The sequence below is a fragment of the Megalops cyprinoides genome, chromosome 2 (assembly GCF_013368585.1).
Source record: "Megalops cyprinoides isolate fMegCyp1 chromosome 2, fMegCyp1.pri, whole genome shotgun sequence".
NCBI classification, from domain to species: Eukaryota; Metazoa; Chordata; class Actinopteri; order Elopiformes; family Megalopidae; genus Megalops; species Megalops cyprinoides.
The window spans coordinates 49,017,219-49,037,272 of record NC_050584.1 but is presented as its reverse complement, the minus strand read 5'-3'; the positions used below and the strand labels follow the sequence as shown (position 1 = coordinate 49,037,272).

General features: G+C 37.0%; 1 protein-coding gene across 13 annotated transcripts in view; it reads right to left on the bottom strand.

The window, feature by feature from the left end:
- adgrl2a (adhesion G protein-coupled receptor L2a) overlaps nt 1-20,054 on the bottom strand; it is a 113,538-nt gene that overhangs the window by 82,677 nt on the left and 10,807 nt on the right. For all 13 annotated transcript variants that reach the window (XM_036522912.1, XM_036522898.1, XM_036522903.1 and 10 more), the window contains exon 2: nt 9,424-9,601. In XM_036522912.1, the coding sequence (XP_036378805.1) occupies nt 9,424-9,526 (103 nt within the window). In that variant the 5' untranslated portion in view covers nt 9,527-9,601. The remainder of the gene's footprint in view (nt 1-9,423; nt 9,602-20,054) is intronic.

Genomic DNA, 20,054 nt, shown 5'->3' with positions numbered 1-20,054 from the left:
ATACATCTGAAATAGGTTACTCTGACTTTGCAGGAACTGACCCCACTACCCCGTCCTGCTGTGGCATCTACAGAACCAACGGGGTAATCATGCTTGATGACACCAGTGAATAAGCTGAATCCTTTATCCAAGCAGATGTACACATAACAAAGCTGTAAAAGCGAGACAAAGTCTTGTTTTTGGAAATTGTTGTGTGGCATTATGCTGTTGATCATAACTGTCAGAGCTGTTTTCTGTGAAACTCCTTAGCTGTTGACTTGAGGGGGAATATTTTCTGGGATTCATACCTCACATGTAGATTACTTAGCATTCCTTTGAAGGCACAGAGACTGAGTTTGTGTGTGTCTGTGTGGGTTTGTGTGTGTCTACATTCATGCTTCTGTGCATGTGCTTGTAGTTTAGGCTGAGGTATATGTGGAACAGAACCTTAAGCAGGTCTTCCAGTTTGTCAAAGAAAGCTCAAATCAATTCAAAAACAGCTCAAATAAATTCAAAATCAGTGTTTCACATGAAAGGCCTAACATTCATCCTGTTGAGCTAAATACCTAGGTGTAGTTTAACAATGCAAACGAATGAAGGGAACTACTTTAAAACAAACTTGATTTCACACGTTGATCTTCAAGTCAGTGGGGTTAAGACTACAACATGGAATGCTTTTTTGGGTTTGACAGGAGATAATGGATGGTGAGCTGGGGCACAAAAAAGAGCTCAAGTTACTTGATGATTTACGCAGATACAAATAAAAAAGACTAACTATGAGAGATGCCATTCATATAATACACTATTCTTTTTTTAAAAATAAACAATGGATTGGTTTTGTCTGTATATAGTGTATAACACCTTACTGGCTACAAACATGGAATTAGTTTGTAAAAATATAAGATGCTGGTTATACATGCATTTTTTGTTAGTGACTGTGAACTGTCTCAAACTCCACAGTTCTAGTAATCTCCAAATTACTCTTGAATGTTTGGTGATGAAGGCATATTGTCACCAATACCTTGCCCCTGTTTGTCAGCTGTGAGAAGTCAATACACAAACAGTCAGGAGCCTTATATTACATGGCAAGTTTTTAAAGGGTTTCAGGCTTTCATATTGATTGGCAGTGTCTTTCCACTGGGGATATTAGGCATATACTCCTTAATGATTGTTTGCTTGGAAATAATTTACTCTTGACCATTCCAAGTTCTACATGGGCCCCAGCTTCTATTCAAACCCCTGACAGACTAGGCACAGAGAGGTCAGATTACTCACACAAGGTCAGTCATTGAGTCAGAAGATGAGGTCATGATGATTTCTTGATGCAACAGGGGAGCGTCTGGCTACAATTTTTTCACTGAGCCAGAAACCTGTTTAGTACATGTGAGCTTAATAAATAAAACTAAACATTGTTAAAGATGTTGTCTGTAAGTAACTAATCACTGCTAAAATAAGCCAAGGTAAAGTGGAAGGCTCTTCATTGGCAGGAGGTAATCCTGGGAAAATGGAATCAAACACTAAGTCTGAAATATCTCTCTCAAAGCAGGCCGTGGAAGTTAGTCCCTCCTACTAAATTCTCAATATTTATGAGAACACCATCACTATGTTTAGTTTACTCGACCATCTTCTGGAAATATGTCTTGCTCTAAATCATCAGTGAAAACAAAAGGCCCAGACCTAACCAATTCTCTTCTTTACAGAATTTCTTGTTTTCTCTATCAGAAATTGAGCCTTAAAACTATATTGCTGTCAGGCACGATTCCTCAGCCTACAATACAGCATATTACTCTTTAGAGTTCTGTCTATTTGAACTGTTCAATCTGCCACAAACTGGAACCATGTTTATAAATGAGGTCTTCACATGTTTTTTGCCTATAATTTTATTCATGTTTTTATTTTATTTATTTCATTGTCCTCCATGTAGTAATGCAATGTCTGTCTGAATAAACCAATGTCCTTGACATAATATAAAGTGTTTGAGCAAAAACAAATGATATAAATTTCATGGATTTCAGTCTTAATCATAGTCAAGAGATAATTACTGTACTTCATTACTGTATTTCATTTAATTTATTGGTATGATTAAATGTGCGGCAGTGTTGCATTGTGGTTAAGGAGCAGGACTTGTAACCGAAAAGTTGCTGGTTCGGTTCCCCATAGGAGCGCTGCTGCTGTACCCTTGGACAAGGTACTTAACCCACAATTGCCTCAGTAAATATCCAGCTGTATAAATGGATAACACTGTAAAAACACTAAGTCACTCTGGATAAGAGTATCTGCTAAATGCCAATAATGTAATGTAAATGTGCTGTTTACTCTTTGGGTTACCTAGAAATAAAACTTTATTACTTACACACTTTCTTCAAAATAACAGCCAGACCTTCAAATGTGTCAAATTTACACACTCACATCTATCACTGATGAACACACAAGACAAAAATTTGTATGTATGTAAGCTTCATGTTGATAATTCCTTTGTGACTGGTATTCAGTGAATTGTGATGCTCAGTTCTAGTTTGCTGATGAAGAGTCTGTATCTTCTATCGTACTGTATCATATTTTAAAATGTTTACAGAATGACTTAATGATTTCTGAAATTATGGGTGATTAATTTCTTCTGCAGAACATTACTTCTGCATTTTAAAGGTCACTAAATCACAATAAAAAACCTTAGCATGAAAAAAGTTATTTTCATATTTTGCTGAGAGAGTTTTAACAGCAACAAGGAAAATGTAGTCCAAGAAATATTGTGTTCCTGACTCAGTCACTTATTAGCTTAAAAGGCCAGCAGAGGATTCACAACCAATATGAATGGTTTGTCTGTTTCAGATATAAAAACACTTTTGTGTATATATTTAGCACTGTAGGGGGCATATTGTCATGACATTCTATGCTATTCTTGTGACAAAAATACAAACACACATTTGCGTAATATCAGCAGACATAAGATGCCTTATGTCTTAATTTTGAGCACATAAACATAACTATGGAAAATCACTAAGCTGCTGCTTTCATTTTAACATTTCCTTCCTAGTGAGCGGCAGGCTAGATGTTAAAGAACTGCACTGAAGTGTTGCAAAACCACAAAAGTGTTTCTATAATTCCTTTCAACAATAATTTTACAATGTCTTTTGTGGTGAACTGAGGCTCTTGTAAGATTCAAATGTGGTCCCACAGGTTTGTGAGCATGTTAACTTGTCCTCCAAATGTTAGCAAGTCCAACATTTACAACTGATAAAAAGACACCACTAATACACACCAAACACACTAATGCCTTTGTCTGTCCATTAGTGGGTTTTAAGGTAATTCAATTACTGCTTAAATTGCATGTACCTCTAGTGTTACAATCCTCTTGACTGTGGAGAATTCTGCACACAAGAACCTGGTTTTCTGTTGTCCAATGACACAGTCTTAAAACGTGTGGACCATTTACTTCTAAACAGCAGTTGTAAGGGCCTAATGAAGCGATACCTGGCAACAGTGGAAAAGAAACTGTCACACTGGGGCAGCGCTGGTGAAAACAAACAGCCCCCGTTCTAGCTGTCATAATTCAGTATGCAATTCTGCCAATTTATGAATTCTGAAATTCATGCCATGAATGTTTGCATGTATGCAAGTTTGAGTAAAATTATACATTATATATGTTCTTTTAGGGGAGGAATTAATGAAAAAAATTAAAAAAGGTACAGTTTGTTTCCAGGAAATTCTGACAGTTTTGGCATTTTTAAGGTGATTTACATAGTGGTTTAATTTTTTTTTGCTTCCCTATGGCATAGAGTGGACATCTGCAAGCCTAGACAAGTCACATGAAATTAATGTTAATGCTTATATAGCGCTAATCCTGGACTGGCTAATCACCTTAAAATTCCATAATATTAGTGTTGAAAACAGGAAGCTGCTCTGTAGTTACCCTTTGACCCCTCCCCATTTGACTGCTGTATACAGACAGACAGTTGTATGAACAGGAGCATACATTTTTTACCTTCAGTAAGTTTAAAATTCTCAAGTGAACAATAGTCTGCTAGGGCCCCACTGTCTCACACTGATTCATCAGAAGCACTACATTCAGGCAGTAGTCCTTCATGCTTTATACACTGACACAGACATCCTTTCTCAGCCATAACCTTGATAAATGTGCCATTTTTCAAAACCTATGAAACAGGTGACAGTGAGCCTGGATACCCCTTCACGCTAAACTTTCAAACTAAGATGTCTGTGAGTGTGAAACATAAATAAGAAAAGCAATGGAATTGAAGAAAAAAAAGAAACACAAAATGAGAGTATGGTGTCTCAAAACTGATAAAGTCTAAGAGAGATTAAGAATTGTTCTCATAGTGTGCCCTCATTTCAACATGTCTGTAGTGGCCAGATTACTGCCTACCTGCATTGTGTACGGAAAAAAAAGAAAGAAAAAACATTGTTCCAGGAATAATTTCCCTTTTGGCTTTCTGTACAAAAGGTTGATAAGTCATATCTTTACTTTTTCTTGGTAGCCAGACATTGCTGCAATCTATCTCCCAATGTTGTGCTGATAATTCATGATAGTGTTGTCTGAGGCCCTCATAATTCAGTCAAAGCAAGAACAAATAAGACAAAGCATAAAAGGATGAGGAACAAGACAGACAGGACAGAGGTGAATGACTAATCTTTCTGCATGGTTTCTATCCTGCACGTCAATGTTTTTTCAGCTCCCCTGTGTACAGTACGCACCACTGATTTACCTGTACTTGACTGACATTAAGATAAACATGTAATAGGCATTTAAAAAGAAAATATATGTAGTACAAAAAAACAGAATGCTATGCATTAATAAAATGCATGTGAAAACCAATCAAGGGAGACTGCAGAGGTTGAATAGCAAGCAGAAATTGGAATGATCCAGATGAAAAGGGTGAGAGGGAACAAGGTGTCAAATAAAAATGTGAGCATTTTCTGACTCTAACCACAGCTTTAACTGGTGGCTATCCTGTCTTTTTTTAATCTGTTGGACAAAAAGTCCATTATTTGTAGCCACTGTAGGGATTGTAACCTTAAACATAGTCCTAACATAGCAACTTTTTTTTCGTTCCTTTTGCTCCTTAATTAGAAAATGGGGGGCATAAGGAACCCCTACTCAAATCTCACAAAAAACCTCTGACCGTTTGAATGTAACACCTTGGTCATCAGACATCTTGACAAATCTTAATGAGATATTAGCTATTCAACAATAATAACTTCAAACAATCATTGGTTATCTTCCATCAAGCAGCAAAGCCTCCATTTTTATTAGTGGTGTGCTTCATAGGCAACTGTTTACTATTACTATTCATAAAGCAAGAGATGCCACCAAAAATTCCCAATTCTGAAATTCTAACAATCTTTTGCCCCTTTTCCACCAAGGCAGTTCGAGGACTTGTTTGGAGCTGGTGCCTATTCTCGAACCAGTTCTTTGTGTTTCGACAGCCAAAGAACTGGCTCCCGGCCAGGCAAACTGGTTTGAGAGCAACACCAATACTTTGCTGGTCAAGAACCGCTTACGTTAGGGGCTGGGGGCGGGATTATCGTGACCAACAACACCAGCTAAAACTTTGTGACTGCCATTTAAAAAAAAAAAAAAAAAAAAACACAGCTAGTGTAGCATCTAGTCTGCCTAAAAAGAAGAAGAAGAAACACCAGAGTTTTATTTTTCGAATGTTTCGTCTTGTTGCCAGCCAGCTATGTATTTCTTAGCTGTTTAACCAGCTACTAATTTCTCACATCAATGTTACGAATGTTAGTAGCTATGCTTGCTTGGGTAATGTTAGCTGACCAACAGCTAGCTAGCCAGCTACCATAACCTTGGTAACAGTAGATAACATTAGTATGCTACTTTCTAACATTGCCACTGACTCACCTACCAACGTCACTTAACATTTGGCTTCACAAAAGTCTAACATTGTATAAAGTTTAGTGGACAAGTTTGTTTTTTAAAGCACTGTTCTCTTGTTTTTGTTGGTGTTGTTTGTTCCCAAGCGGAGACATATACAGTGACATAATGACGTGGCTCTATGGTGGCTTTCTAGCCCATGGAAAAGCAAATTGGTTCTTAGAAGGTCCGCAGGTTGAATCAACTCTCAATCAACACTAGCACCAGCCCAGAACTAGCACCTAGTTCACGTTGGTGGAAAGGGGGTATTTGAGAGCACAGAGTGACAACACAGTCTGCATGGCACTATTCTCTTATCTCCGTTGTTAAGACTTTACTTTAAGAGTATCAGTCAAGATGAAAATACTTCAAGAGGAACTGGGGAGAATTGTTATTCATGCACTCCGGTCATTCAGATTCTTGCATTACAAACACAAACCTGGAGCCAGCTGTGATGAGCTTTAATCCATCTAAATCCCTCCTTCCTTACTGAAAATCCTAATGGGGATTAAAAGTACTCGGCAGGGTGGGGTCCCTGGGATGCAGTCACACCTTACAGCTGCGTGTTGTCAGGCCATTGTGCTCTTATCTGCTCATCTCTCAGGGCCAACATTTGATGACAAGCCGGGGCAGTACAGCCAGTCTCCAAACAGTGCCCTCCCCATGCTTAGCTCCACGGGAAGTTGGTTTCTTCAGTCTACCACCGATACCAGCACGACGTCAGAACTTGCAGGGAGGCAAACGCTGAAACCAGCTGAAAAGCTTTACTGAAAGGTGTGAAAAAGAACACGCCTTTCCCTCGTCTTCATTCACTGCCCTTACAACACCTTCAATGAGAAGAATACTGCATCCAAGGGTGTTTTTAACAGACCCTTAGAAGGGAGAAATCTTTTTCAATGGGAAAGCATAGACTATCACCTTTGCTGCAGCAGTGCTTATATTAAGCATGCTCTACCTGAAACAATGTAATGCCTATTTAATACACTGGAAATAATACATCCCTGTTCTTATACAAAACATGCAAATCTCTCAACTGAATGTTGTATTCTAATGAGACAATCAGGTTTTGTCACAAAATCTACAAAACATGCAAATTACAGGGCATTTCTCTGTGTTGCCCTTGTGATGTGACAAGTGCTCCAAACTTGCTAAGCTTCACAGGAGAACAATGTGGTAGTTTCAGGATACAAGGATAAAAAGGATTTGTCTATGGCAGGCTTGTTCATACAGGTTCCACTATTCAAGGGAAAGGATAATATTCTTACACTGCCCGTGTACATTTTCCCGTGTAACTTCAACCTTGTGAAAAAATGTTTGCATATATATTTGTAAATATTTTTAAATGTAATATGTTCTTTAAGACATATTGAACCAAATATGCATACACATTATATATATATATATATATATATATATATATATATATATATCCATACATAAAATTCAGTATTTTACTGGCCTCTTGTAGTACTTTTCGACAACTACTCTTAGCATTGTGATGCACTTTTTGGGAAGTCACTCTGGGTAAGAACGTCTAAGAAGTGACGTAACGTAATGTCATGTAATGTAACTATACACTATACACACACACACACACATACATATATATATATATATATATATATATATATATGTATATATATATATACATACACACACATCTACAGGAAAAATACGGGATGGAAGGTCAGTGAAACATCACAACAATTTCAATTTCATTAAAAAAATCACAATGCACCTTTGGTCACAAATACCACATTGTCAATCTTATATCTGACAAAGACCCCCTAAGATTTCCTATGATTCTCCGCTTTCATATACAGAAATGCCCTCCAGAAGCCGTTCTATTATTTTGTTACTTTCATGCTAACAGAACATCTTTCAAAATATCTAGCCAAAGAAAAATAAGTCTGTGTTTTATCATGCAGAATAATAAAAAAATAATCATGAAGACATTGCAAAAAGCGGTAGTCGACATTTTAAAGCAGAGACTAATTAAACGTATGCTAAAAAATATGTCTCTGACCACAAGATAATAAAGGATAGATGAGATGTGAAGTTTCAGTGGAAATAGGAGGGGGAAAAGCCTGAAGCCATCAATCTCAAGCCAAGCTTCAACAAAACGAAAACTTCTAGCCATTTATAGCATGCCAGTAACCCATTTAATTCAATTACAAAAATGCATTAAAAAGATATTACAGACAGGATGCAGTTTAATGAACCATGTTTATGCAGGGATTCTGCTTATAGTGAGTCCTTTCTGGGGTGAATGCTGTAGTTAAAACAGGATGATAAAGAAAATAACTGCTCAAACATTTTTTACTGCAGGTGAACTGATACAAAACACTATTTTGCATAGTAAATGCATTAACCTCATCATGGACCAGATTTGCAAAACCTGTACAGTACAGTCTTCTGTACTTGACATCTGTGTCAGTATGTAGAGTAAATCTATGTGTTTTTCTTATTTTTGTAAAAATCAACGATTATGTTCAGCATGCCACAGAACTTCAAAAGGGATGAATCTTTCAGTTTCTGATAAACACAAAGGGGCATTTTAGGAAGATCCTCTGAATTTCTAAAGTACAGAAATACAGAGAATACAATCAAATACATTTTTTATGAGTAGTACATAACATGGATGGGAAACCTGCCAACTGCTGTCCATGGAGCACCATGTTTATACGCATCTTTAATTAAGGGCTTTACAAGATTGAACCACTCCATTAAGTAAAACTAAAACAACACAAAACAATTATGTATCTAAATAATACCTAAATCTTACTTAAAAAGAAATCCATCCATGTGTTATAAATGCCAAGGTCTGGCATGCTACTGTATAATTAAAGTGAGGTTTTTATGACAGTACACAAAAAACAAAATGCAGAAATGCCATTATTACACTTGAATATAGACAAAGGATTTTATAAGAAATATTTAGTAATTTTGTGTGGTATTAGCAGATATAGACATGATGGACAAAGTATTTAAGGCAAAAGTTAAAGAAAAATATGTTTTAAACACGTCCTTTATCCATGTTCTTTGTTTTTCCAACTGATCTTCTCAATAAAACTAGCTAAATATGTATCCACATCTAAAGCCACCAGAGGCTAAGAATGCACAGAAGCATAAAATCTCTAACGAATCACAATTTACCAACTAATGAAACCACTCAAGATTAGCCCACTCCTCAGAGGCCATGGTCTTCAAAGCTGCTCTCTCACTTGCAAGAAATGCATGCGCTCATAGGAGCTGTTTTGGCTAAGTTAAATCCCTCTGAGAGATTCACCCTAAAGGTTTACCTTTGTTTATCTCTTACTGCATGTTGTTGGTGGAGGATACAAAAAAGTCTAATAAATGCTGATCAGAGATAAAACCCTATACTGAAATTATTCATCCATACTAATACAAAGAAGACAAACCCATTTCTATGGGAAGATCTCACTGAAGAAGACAAAATTGTTTCTCAGTACAAAAATATATTTCTTATATTCCTAACACATTCTTCAACGCATTACATTTTTCAACTGTAGTGTAATACTTTGTAAATGATAACTTACCATCAGAACACTGTAAATGAGCTATTACGAACAACAGCCAGCAGAAGGTTGGTAGTTTCCACACACAGCTTGCCATTGTGCTTTGCTTGGATGGTCTTTGCATGCCTGGTAATGTTGACTGTAGTTAAAAAAGTCCAAACTTGCAGGTCTCAAAGATCTTCATCATTGATCTTCTTACCTGAAAGGCAATTGAAAAGAGCAGGTCATGTATGATAAACTGAAGATACACCTATGTTCATCCTTTATCTCTTTCTCATTTTTGCAGTTATGGTTTCTTAAAATGTTTGCTGTTGCGGTGCTGGTGTTGCTTTTTATATTGTCATCCAAGTTGGAATTTGAAAAAAATATCCTTCCAACAAACTGCAAAATGCCACAAATCCCTAAAACGCCAGAAGGTTAATAATGCTGAAGAGGAGAGATCCCTTAATGGAGGCAAATGTTGGCAGTCTCATGCAGCAGAGCTTAGAGCACCCCACCTACTGCCGAACGGCTGACCTGCACTGCCACATAACTGAGCCTCCGATGCTTACAAAGGCATCTTCTTCAAATAAACACAGGGCAGCTAAATAAGCTGTTCTGAATGATCACACACCCACATCACCTGTACCACCCACATTCTCACACCTATACCCACACTTTTCATTCATACCTGCTTCACTAGTGTCGTTTCTTTTTTTTTTTTTCCTTCTTTAATTGCGGTAGAAAAAGCGCAGGGTCAATAAGACAACGTACAACTGGCAGGGCTACTGTTGAAATCCGATATCTACCTTCAAGCTCAGGAATGTATTTCTCACTCCGTACTGCCTTGCTTTGTCTCCATGTTTACACGGACTAGCTGCACCCACACTTTCCTCTGCATGAACCATTATCACATCCACACAGGAAAACACAGTCACTCTGGCAACGAGTCACACAGGACACCATTAAAGACATTTTGTGTGTTTCTCTCTGTCTTGTCCTTAACTCAGGGGAAGAAAAACAACTCAGACTGATTTGTCTGTGTTAAAGGTTGCTGTCAGACACACGTTATATAAAAATCTGCTGTAAATCTGTTCTGTAGTCTTTTTAAGAACTGTCAAATCCTGAAAAAAGACGTCAGTTCACTGATGAAACTAAAGAAAATCTTAAGCCCAAAACTTTACGCTCTGGTTATTTTTTCCCCCAGTTCTGCCACATTCCTTAGTTAAAAATCTTTTCCAAAAAATGATTGTGTCTCTGCTGTGCTTGAAGTGTATCTGTTGTCAGACTTCCTGATTATTTTGTAATTTCAGGAATACACTTAAGATTGTAAGCACTAAGCACTAATGCAAAAGCACATGTCTGACTAACCAACTGCTTGTCACATTGATCATTCAGAAAACACAAGGAGCTTCCACATTTGCAGAAAAAGCCACAATTAAGCTTGGTATAATAAACTCATTTGAAATGACATTATGCCTCAGTGGACTTTCAGACTTTTAAATTTCCGAGGCATTTAAAACAGGTCAAAAGCAGTACAGCACAATGCACCTAGGAATTGACCCAAAGACCTTGTTTCTATAAAAAGTCACAGTTGCTGAAGCAGTCCTTTTTGCAATGGCAAAAAAACAACTGAAAATAGCATGATAATGTTCTCACAATAGCATGGGTGTTATCACAACATTTTTCCAATAAGGCATACTCAACAATGCCTATTTGTGGGAAATGACTGGATTGTAACAAGGAAATATGCATGTGTGACTGTTTTCCCAGTACACATTGATATATGATTGGGAATAACCTGAAGGAGGCATAAGTAAGTTTCTTTTTTTTTTTTTTTTTCACATTCTCTTTGACCTAACACCTGTAATATGGCAACAAATTTGCATTTGATCAGTATTACAAGTCCCCTAGACCCTGCTATCATTGTACTGCTGTCCAAACGTGAATTATTTTACAGTTTAAGTCTTCAAAGTGAATTATGTCCTCCGATCTGGAGGTAGTACAATGTGAGTTGTAAATAACTTAGGGTAAATAACTTAAATTTCAATGGTAATTAACATTTTAAACAGGGAGAATTTAAATTGTTTGTGTGTGTGTGTGTGTGTGTGTTCGTGTAGAAGTGCGCATGCATGTAATAATTTAGCGCTTCATTTAAAGTGGTATTCCTTGAATAACTCTCTGTGAAATCCCATTTTGGAAAAAAACTGTCAGACAAGATTCCAAAAAAAGGAGAAAGTGCAATCGCGAAAGAAAAACAAAAGCACAACAGTAGAAAATAAAAAGAAACCAGAGGATCCACAGTTTTGGATTTTCTTTTAATCTTACAAGATCCAAAAAATCCAAAAGCATACATTTCTTCTGGCTGCATTAGTCCTTGGTCTCATTTCAGTCAACACTGAAGTAGTAATTTAGCACCCTACCCCACCCCAAGCCTCCACTTCACATACACAGTAGAAAAAGGCAGAAACGTTGACAGCAGTAAAACCACAGAGACAGCTGGCTCCCCCGCACAGAAAATAAATAAATTAATCTCCACTACATAGAGATGGGTGTTCTGAAAATCAATGATAACAGTTATAAACTTTAATATCTTTGTATCATGCTGGGAGTGTTTAACATGCTGATCATTCCAGACACCAAAGGCAAAGAGTAAGGAAAGGCTGCCTGACTGCCATTCTCCTCATTAAACATTGTTGGGTCTCCCTTCTCTGTGGGAGACTTTTTTCTCCTAAGCCTGTACATGAACCACTGATTATCATCTGTAAACTGTTTTCTTTAATGGATTTCGACCGGATTTGATCATACTTAAGACAAAGTTTTTGTCGATTAACAAAGAGCATTTGAAAAGATGACAGATGCATTGTAAGTGAAAAGCTGGACATGCATTTGTTATTACCACTATTCCAAAATATTGGTATTTTTTTCCAAAATTAATGAGAATATGTACATATTTCTTAACCCTTGTACAGTTGCAGCCTCTCATGTAAGCTTTTTATATTTTATGAGAAACATAATCTGTACTTATGGTCTGTATATGTTAAGACCAGATTGCTAAATGTCAGCAGGCACACCACTGTTTGACTAAATGTGAACCCAGTACAGACAGATGTTCAAGTACAAGTGAAAAACAGAAAGCCACGGGGGAATGGACCAAAAGGGTTAAAACATATATACACTACATACATCTGCTGTATTCTGCAGAAGAGATGGAGGACGGATTTATCATCAAATCAGTGTTAAGGCTAGAAAAAGGTAAATGGCAATGAACAATTGTTGTTTCTGTCAAAAGCACAAAAGAAAACTATTTAAAGGAAGAGGAGCTATTAAAAAAAACCCAGAAAGAGAGTTTACAATTAGAGTAAAATCTGAGGCAGATGTGAAAGTACGCTGAATTCTTTCTCCAAAGCTTGCGGTTGTTCCTCTCAAGCTGGTGAGTGGGCCACCAGAGAATAGAGGAAGAGCTGGCCATTCTATTAAGGGAGGGACAGAATGAATAGGAAAGAGACAAGAGAAAGGAACTAAATGGGGGAAGGGTGGGGAGGTAACTATAAAAGATTGACAGCCTGCAAGCCTTGCCTGACCTCTGAATTAGCCCCCAAGCTTTCAACGGACTTAAAGAAAGAACTGCGACGTTAATTTTCAAAGCACATCACAAGGACGGAAAAAGGGTCAACATTTCATTGCAAAACAGCAAAACATTTACACACAAAAAAAAAAAAAAAACTTCACAGCACGAATTTTACAAAGCAAATCTGAAATGGTGTACAAAGTAGACATTCAAAGTAACAAGTCCAGGCATTTTTATTCTAAAGTAACATTGTCAGACATGTTAGAAATTCATGGCATATCCGTTTAGCACAAGGGTACAGTTTCGCAAACTTAACCTGTCTCCAAAGAAACCACCTCTTCACTCTCATTGTACACTCTGTGACACCCATCCCTGGGTGCCACATGATTAAAATTAAAAACTCGAGGAAGAAGACACACTGAGACTGGTCTCTGACCAGGCGCTGGCATTTCACAGGGACAGATGTACCGGAGAGAGGTTACCGATTCGTGTACCGTACTGTGTTCCGATCGCTGGCACAGATTATGACCTTCCCTGACCAGGTGAAGGAGAGCAACACAAGAGCACAGAGCATGGAATGAACGAAGAGCAAGTCTTACACGACCAACTGACAAAGTGAGACAGCTGCCATCTTCAGTGCAGCCTGTGACCCTGGACATAAAAGGTCAAATACAAAAAAAAAAAAAAAAAAAAAAAACAACACACTGGCACACAAAATAAGGACAGTTTCTCTACTCTGGGCTGAGCTGGCTCTTGAAACTACAAAGGAAAAAGGTGCCATACCTTAACTGGTAAATTTGTATTTACAGGGGTGCATTGTTAAATGCAAAATCCAATTGATGTTGTATTCAAGGATTTTCTGTATAATAACAAACATTCCTGTGAGACTCTAAACTGAACCGAAAATGCCATTTTTTCAGTTATGAAGTAAGATACTATTCCAGTATTGACAATTTGTACTTCACCTTCATGTAGTAAAAATTTTGCAATCTTCACAGCCAAAAGCATTTTTCTGACCAGACACAACCATATTTAGCTGTGTAGACATGAACAAGACTGAAATACTGATTGAAACTTGCATAAGACTGAAATTTGCATAAGCAAATGTTATTCTACATCTGTCATAGTCTCTTGTCCAGACTAGTCCAAATTTGATTAATTTGGAACAAAAATGATGGTGTTTTTGTATACTCCAAGACTAAAACTTGCATAACGTAGGTACATAATTGAATTGAACCGGACCGTTTCAGAATGGGAACATCAGTGCCAAATTTTCCCAGTGAGTTTTTGGAGAAAAGGACCTTTAAAGGAAGTCTGGAGAATGACACAGGCTTTCCCTCTTGCTCCACATAACCCCCTCCAGGAGAGCAATATTGAGACACAGACAGTGAAACAATTTGTAAGCTGAAGCATGTTTCACTCATTGCTCTAAATGTGCTCCTCATAAATCATTTTTACTAGCCATTCAATTAATCGATTCTTGTATTCCCCAATGGCTCAAACATATGGCGACTAAATGAAACAATTATGGCCTGCGAGCTGTCATGCCGTAGGCCATCAATAAAAGGAAAAGGAAAGTTAAAGTTAAGATTTTCATCTTTTTTAGAGGCATTTTGTTAATTATGCTTTTCAAAAAAAAGAAAAGTTGATGCCAAAGTGTGACAGTATGTACGTGTGTTCATATCTGTATACATTCACATACTCGCATATATATGCACAAACACACAGACACATTTTTCAAGAGAAGTAAATTAGGGACTTTCAATCATGAGATTAATACATGTTGTAGAACTCAATCTGTGAAATATCAAGAAACAACAACCAAAATTTCAAAAATAAATTGCAAAATAAATTATTTCAGCACTGATAAAATGTTTAAATCAAGAAAATAATAAAAATGGTCATTAAAAAAATCCAGGCGGATTCCTGCACAACTTTGTACAAGCAAACTTATTGGCATACTTTATTTATATATAGTCACGCACACACACACACTATATATACATACATATACATTTATATATATATATAACTAGAAATTGCTACCTTCATAATCACATTAGCCATTCAGTAGAAATCATATTAAAACTGCAGAAAACCCACAGTGTACCTGTCTCTCAATGTGGATTAGAAGGGGACTGATTTGTAAGGTAGCAAAGTTTTAATACAGGTTTTATACATTGTTAGCAATAATCCTGATGTTTTAGTGGAAGTGAAGTGGATTATCGCAAATGAAATTTGAAATGCCATTTCCATTTACTGATAACACAAAACGATTCGTTTCAAGTCTCGGACGATAAGAATAATTCTGCCACAGCTGTAAATGGTGCCTTCACCAAATTCTTCTCAGCTTAGGAAGAAATAGGCTGACATTAATACAGGCAGATGTATAAGAAGGTCAGAAAAAATGCAAGGACCACCATTACATGACCATCTCACTCTGACAGTACCTGCCAATCAACTGATATAACTTCTGACATTAGTCCTTGACACGGTTTACAATTCTCCTTGAAATCAGGCTGATAGGACACAGAATACACTTCTGCTTCTCTGTATAGAATTAACTGTGCTGTCACTTGTATTTATTATATTAGTGATATAAATGTTATTGGTCAATATGGAAATACTAAATTACATTGTTTCCAGCCTACTCGCTGGAGTATGACACATATACCTTGTTATGGTAATTAACTCATTAGAACAGCGAACTAAATAGATACATAAAAATACATCAATTGATGAAAACCTCATTGTGTCCTTGATATACACCAATAACTGACAGAGAAGTACATGAGATTTTACAAACTGCAAGACTTCAATGATATATGAATTAGTGAATAATTCATTTTCCTCCCTAGAATAAACAAGAAAGAATTGAATTAATTTCGAGTTGCAAAAAATATAGCACATTCATATTGATTTCCTCAATACAGTCATTAATTGACGTACTGTATTTTATAACCATTTGTAGCCAAAAAGAAATTAAAAAAGACAATGTTCTAGAAGAAATTTTCTAAGTGAATATTACGAACACAGATTATGAAAAAAAAAAAAATTATATATATATATATATATATATATATATATATACACACACACACATATACATATACATATATATATATATATATACATATATGAAGCATACACAGTATCCTGATTTTTCCATGCTGGGCCGAAATTGGTCATAACGTATCAGGAATCGCAAATGAAGCAGTGCAGTTGGTCTGACAAGCTCTCTAAAGCTCATCGTCTCAATTTCAACAGAGTGCATCAATGTTGCTTTTCATTCGCACGGTACACAAAGCGGGGCTGCCACAGAAACGGAGCGGACACATGGACTAAAAAGCCAGAGCATCAATGGCCTTCTGTCTTCGCACTTCTCAAATTCATACGTACCCTAGGGTCTGTATTCCATTTCCCCCACTGCCGTACCCCTGCATTATTCCACAGATATCCTGGTCTGAAAGTCCTGTGGGCCACAGCTAAAAACCAAAGGGGTTTCTTAAAACGGCTTACTGCTTTCATGAGTCATTAACCCAAGCACAGCGTACACACTGCACTTAATTTGCCACTTTACCAGAGTCACCTCCCTAGATTGTCACCTTACAGCCATTCCAAGGTGTTTGGTGTTGGTACAGATTGGCGCTCCCTTATTTCACAACAGCATTAAGCACTTGTATTTTTTTGCCGCCAAATCTCCTGAAGTGTGGCACCTTTTCACCAAATTGTTCCAGTGGGTGGCGATGTAATGTCTCATTATAACAGAAATAAAAAAAAAAAACAGCAGCTGTACTAGTAAATAGCCAGCTCTGTCCCTCTATTAAGCACCAGTCCATCAATAATTCACTAAGATCGTGAGGCGTTATTCAATAGGATGATTAATTTTTAAGATAGCGGGTGGCAACACAAAACACAGAATAGGTACCACAGGAGGCAACTTGTAAGAGCAGCATTTCAAGCAGAAGGAGAGAAAATAAAGAGAATTTTACCAACAATTTGTGACAAGATACTCTGCAGAGACAAGGCACTTGTTCTCTGGCATATGTATATTTCACAATATTCTCAATACATAGTGTAACTCCTCCATGTTGCATATGTGTATGTGTATATATATATATATATATATATATATATATACACATATGTTCCAATGTATGTATTTTCTCTTATTGTTTTTGTCTTATCGTTTCACTAATTAACTGACCCATTTAACCTCAAAACAGATTAGCGATAAGGCAACACAAATATATATAATAAAAATATGTTATATATATATATATTTATGTGAGTAGTTGGGTATTTTGGAAGTTTCAGGCTGGCATAATATGATCACAACCTTGACATGAAACTTTCAACAAATGCTAGAAAATAATCCCTTAACTGACACCAGTGGTAGCGCACACAAAGGAAGCCTGTGTAGTCTAAATTCTGCCCTGGCAGCTCTGGACACTTGTCATTGACATAGCCCACATCAAACATCAAAGCCTCCACATTTCTAGCTGCTTTATAAACTATGATACACACCACGAATCACAACACCTTTTCAGTGTATTCTTATATCTAAGAAAGTATGTCATCCCAATTTACCTTGACTTATGAAACTGCAACAAATGAGATGTAGACAAAAGTAGCAGGTGTAATCCCTTTTTTTCTAAAAGCAGTTGTCTACATTTGTTCTTATTAGCCAAATGACAAATACATTTGGTAAGTCTGGCAAATTGTATGTCTTTCCCCTCACCCTAAACGGGACAACACCTAAAGTGCAGTGAACCTTAAACACGTTTCGGAATACATCATCCTTTAAATAATCATGACACATACAAATAGAATAACAGAAAAAAATGGCACATTTTGCCTACAGTGTGCTAAATCTAAAACTACTATATAAATACTCTTCTGCATGTACAGCTATTTTTCCTAATCAACATGACACTAGTGAAATTAGAAATCTGGCATAAATCTAGCTGAAACCATGCAGTGTGACTCTAGCAAGAAAGCTGCCAGGGATGTGATGGCACCACGATAATCTTATTTCCTTCTAAGCCTGCAGTAGTGCTGCTTTGGCTTTCCGACTTCATGTGATGAGCATCAAACTAAAATTCAAACGAATACCAAGGACAGCAATTAAGGTTTCCGTGTGTAATAACGGAAATGTGAAATCAGCGGTCGATGCAGAAATGCATGGAAGTTCTCCTTGGCTTAGTTCAATTAGATCCTCCTTCAATGCATTACAGTGCTCCCATACCAAAGGTGCAGAGTCTCAGGACACACAAGAGAGCTCCATTCTGTGCTCTTGCCTGGATTGTTACATGATCATTAACATGTGTTAAGCACTAGTGTTATCAGAATCATTGTGATGTGAATGTCCTTGGATCGCCTCATTGAGCACGCCCATCTCCGTTAGAGCATGCCACTGGAGCCCAATTGTGTTGCTACTGTCTTCCCATTATTGATAGTGTTAAAAACAATCATTGCAAGACAAAAGCAGACAAGGCATTGTCGCAGTGCTTCCTGTCTCTAGTCAGACTTACACTAGACTGGCATGAAAAAACACTGTTTATGAACATAAATCACAAAAATTGTGATTGTTGTGAAGACTGTTATAAACACACTGTGAATTGGAAAAAAAATCTCACTATCTCATCTGAGTGCAACTGCTTTTAATTGTCACGGATAAACACAAATGAAAAAATACATATTACTGTCTGATCACAAGAACGGCAGTATTCATAAACGATAACAGTACCCTGGCCTATTTATTTCCCCAAAAAATGACTGAACAACACTTTTTGAGCTTACATTTCATTTTGCAGCAACAAAAGTCATACCAAACCCCTCCCTTCCTGAGACTTACCTCTTTTAAATTCACAACCCTGTGAATATTTTAAAGAATCAGAGACTTGCAGCAAAAAAATGCATATGCAAATGGATTAGTGGAAATGTTATCGGCTTCTTCCACCCAGAGCAAGACAACAGATATAGCAATCACTACCTCAGCCCCTTGTGTATGCTGAGGACCGGATGCTCCATTTTGATAACTTCAAAAAAAAAAAAAAAATTGGGAAGTAATCAGAACAGAGTTTGTCAAAGACACACAGGATGATATAGCAACTGTCAGGGAACTGAGATAATTTGTTGCTGAACATTTTATCTCACAGTCATAACCCTTTGTTTTTAATTTCAAAAGATTTTCAATCCCCAAGCAAATCCTAAAAGGCTGACCAAGACTGTGTTCTATAAATTGATAACATTTTAGTTGATAGTGGGAGCCAGCACAAAGCAAAGATTTCCATCTATTTATCTCTTTCGAGGTAATCCACTAAAGTGTAATTGGTGCAGCTAATACATGCTCTAAGTTATATGAAAAATAATAATAGTAGGAGTAAGAAACTCAAAATGAATATGGAGCAATTCAGATAACACAGCACCATGCTGTGAGAGAAGGTAATACCTTGACAATAGCTCTTGTTGATGGAGGAAATCTCCTTGTAAGACAACAGCCTCTCTCCAAGATATCTACTTAACTGTTTCTTGACACGGGAAACCATTCAGAGCCACAGAATGCACTGAGCCTAGGCAGGAGAAGATTATCTTATTACAGGACTAATGTGGCTTTAGGAAAGGTAATTTCTTAGAATATGGCCAATCCAGGATTCCTGAGATGGCAAAACAAAGCTATTCAAATCCACCAGCATAAAACTCTGTGTGCGCGCGCAGGTATTAACATTGCCTAGGTTAGCCGATATATGCTGATATTAGCAAATAAATAATGTCACATTCTGCACAGAAATAAACTTTGAATCAGAAACAACTTCTTAGCTTCACTGTGCATATAAAAGCACAGACAGCGCTTTTATTACAATTTAACCACAGGCTAAAATAATAAATCATTCACTCAAGCATGTATGATTGTCAACCATGCGCACATACAAGAAAGGCAACATGACTTTTCTAATTAAAGCCATTGCAATTTAAAAATCATAATCTCACTCTCACATGATAGTTAATACAGAACTGTGAACAAAGGCTGTTGTATCTGGGTTGTATCGTGAATACATTTATATGTAGAGATATTCAGCTTTAACACAAATTATTTGGC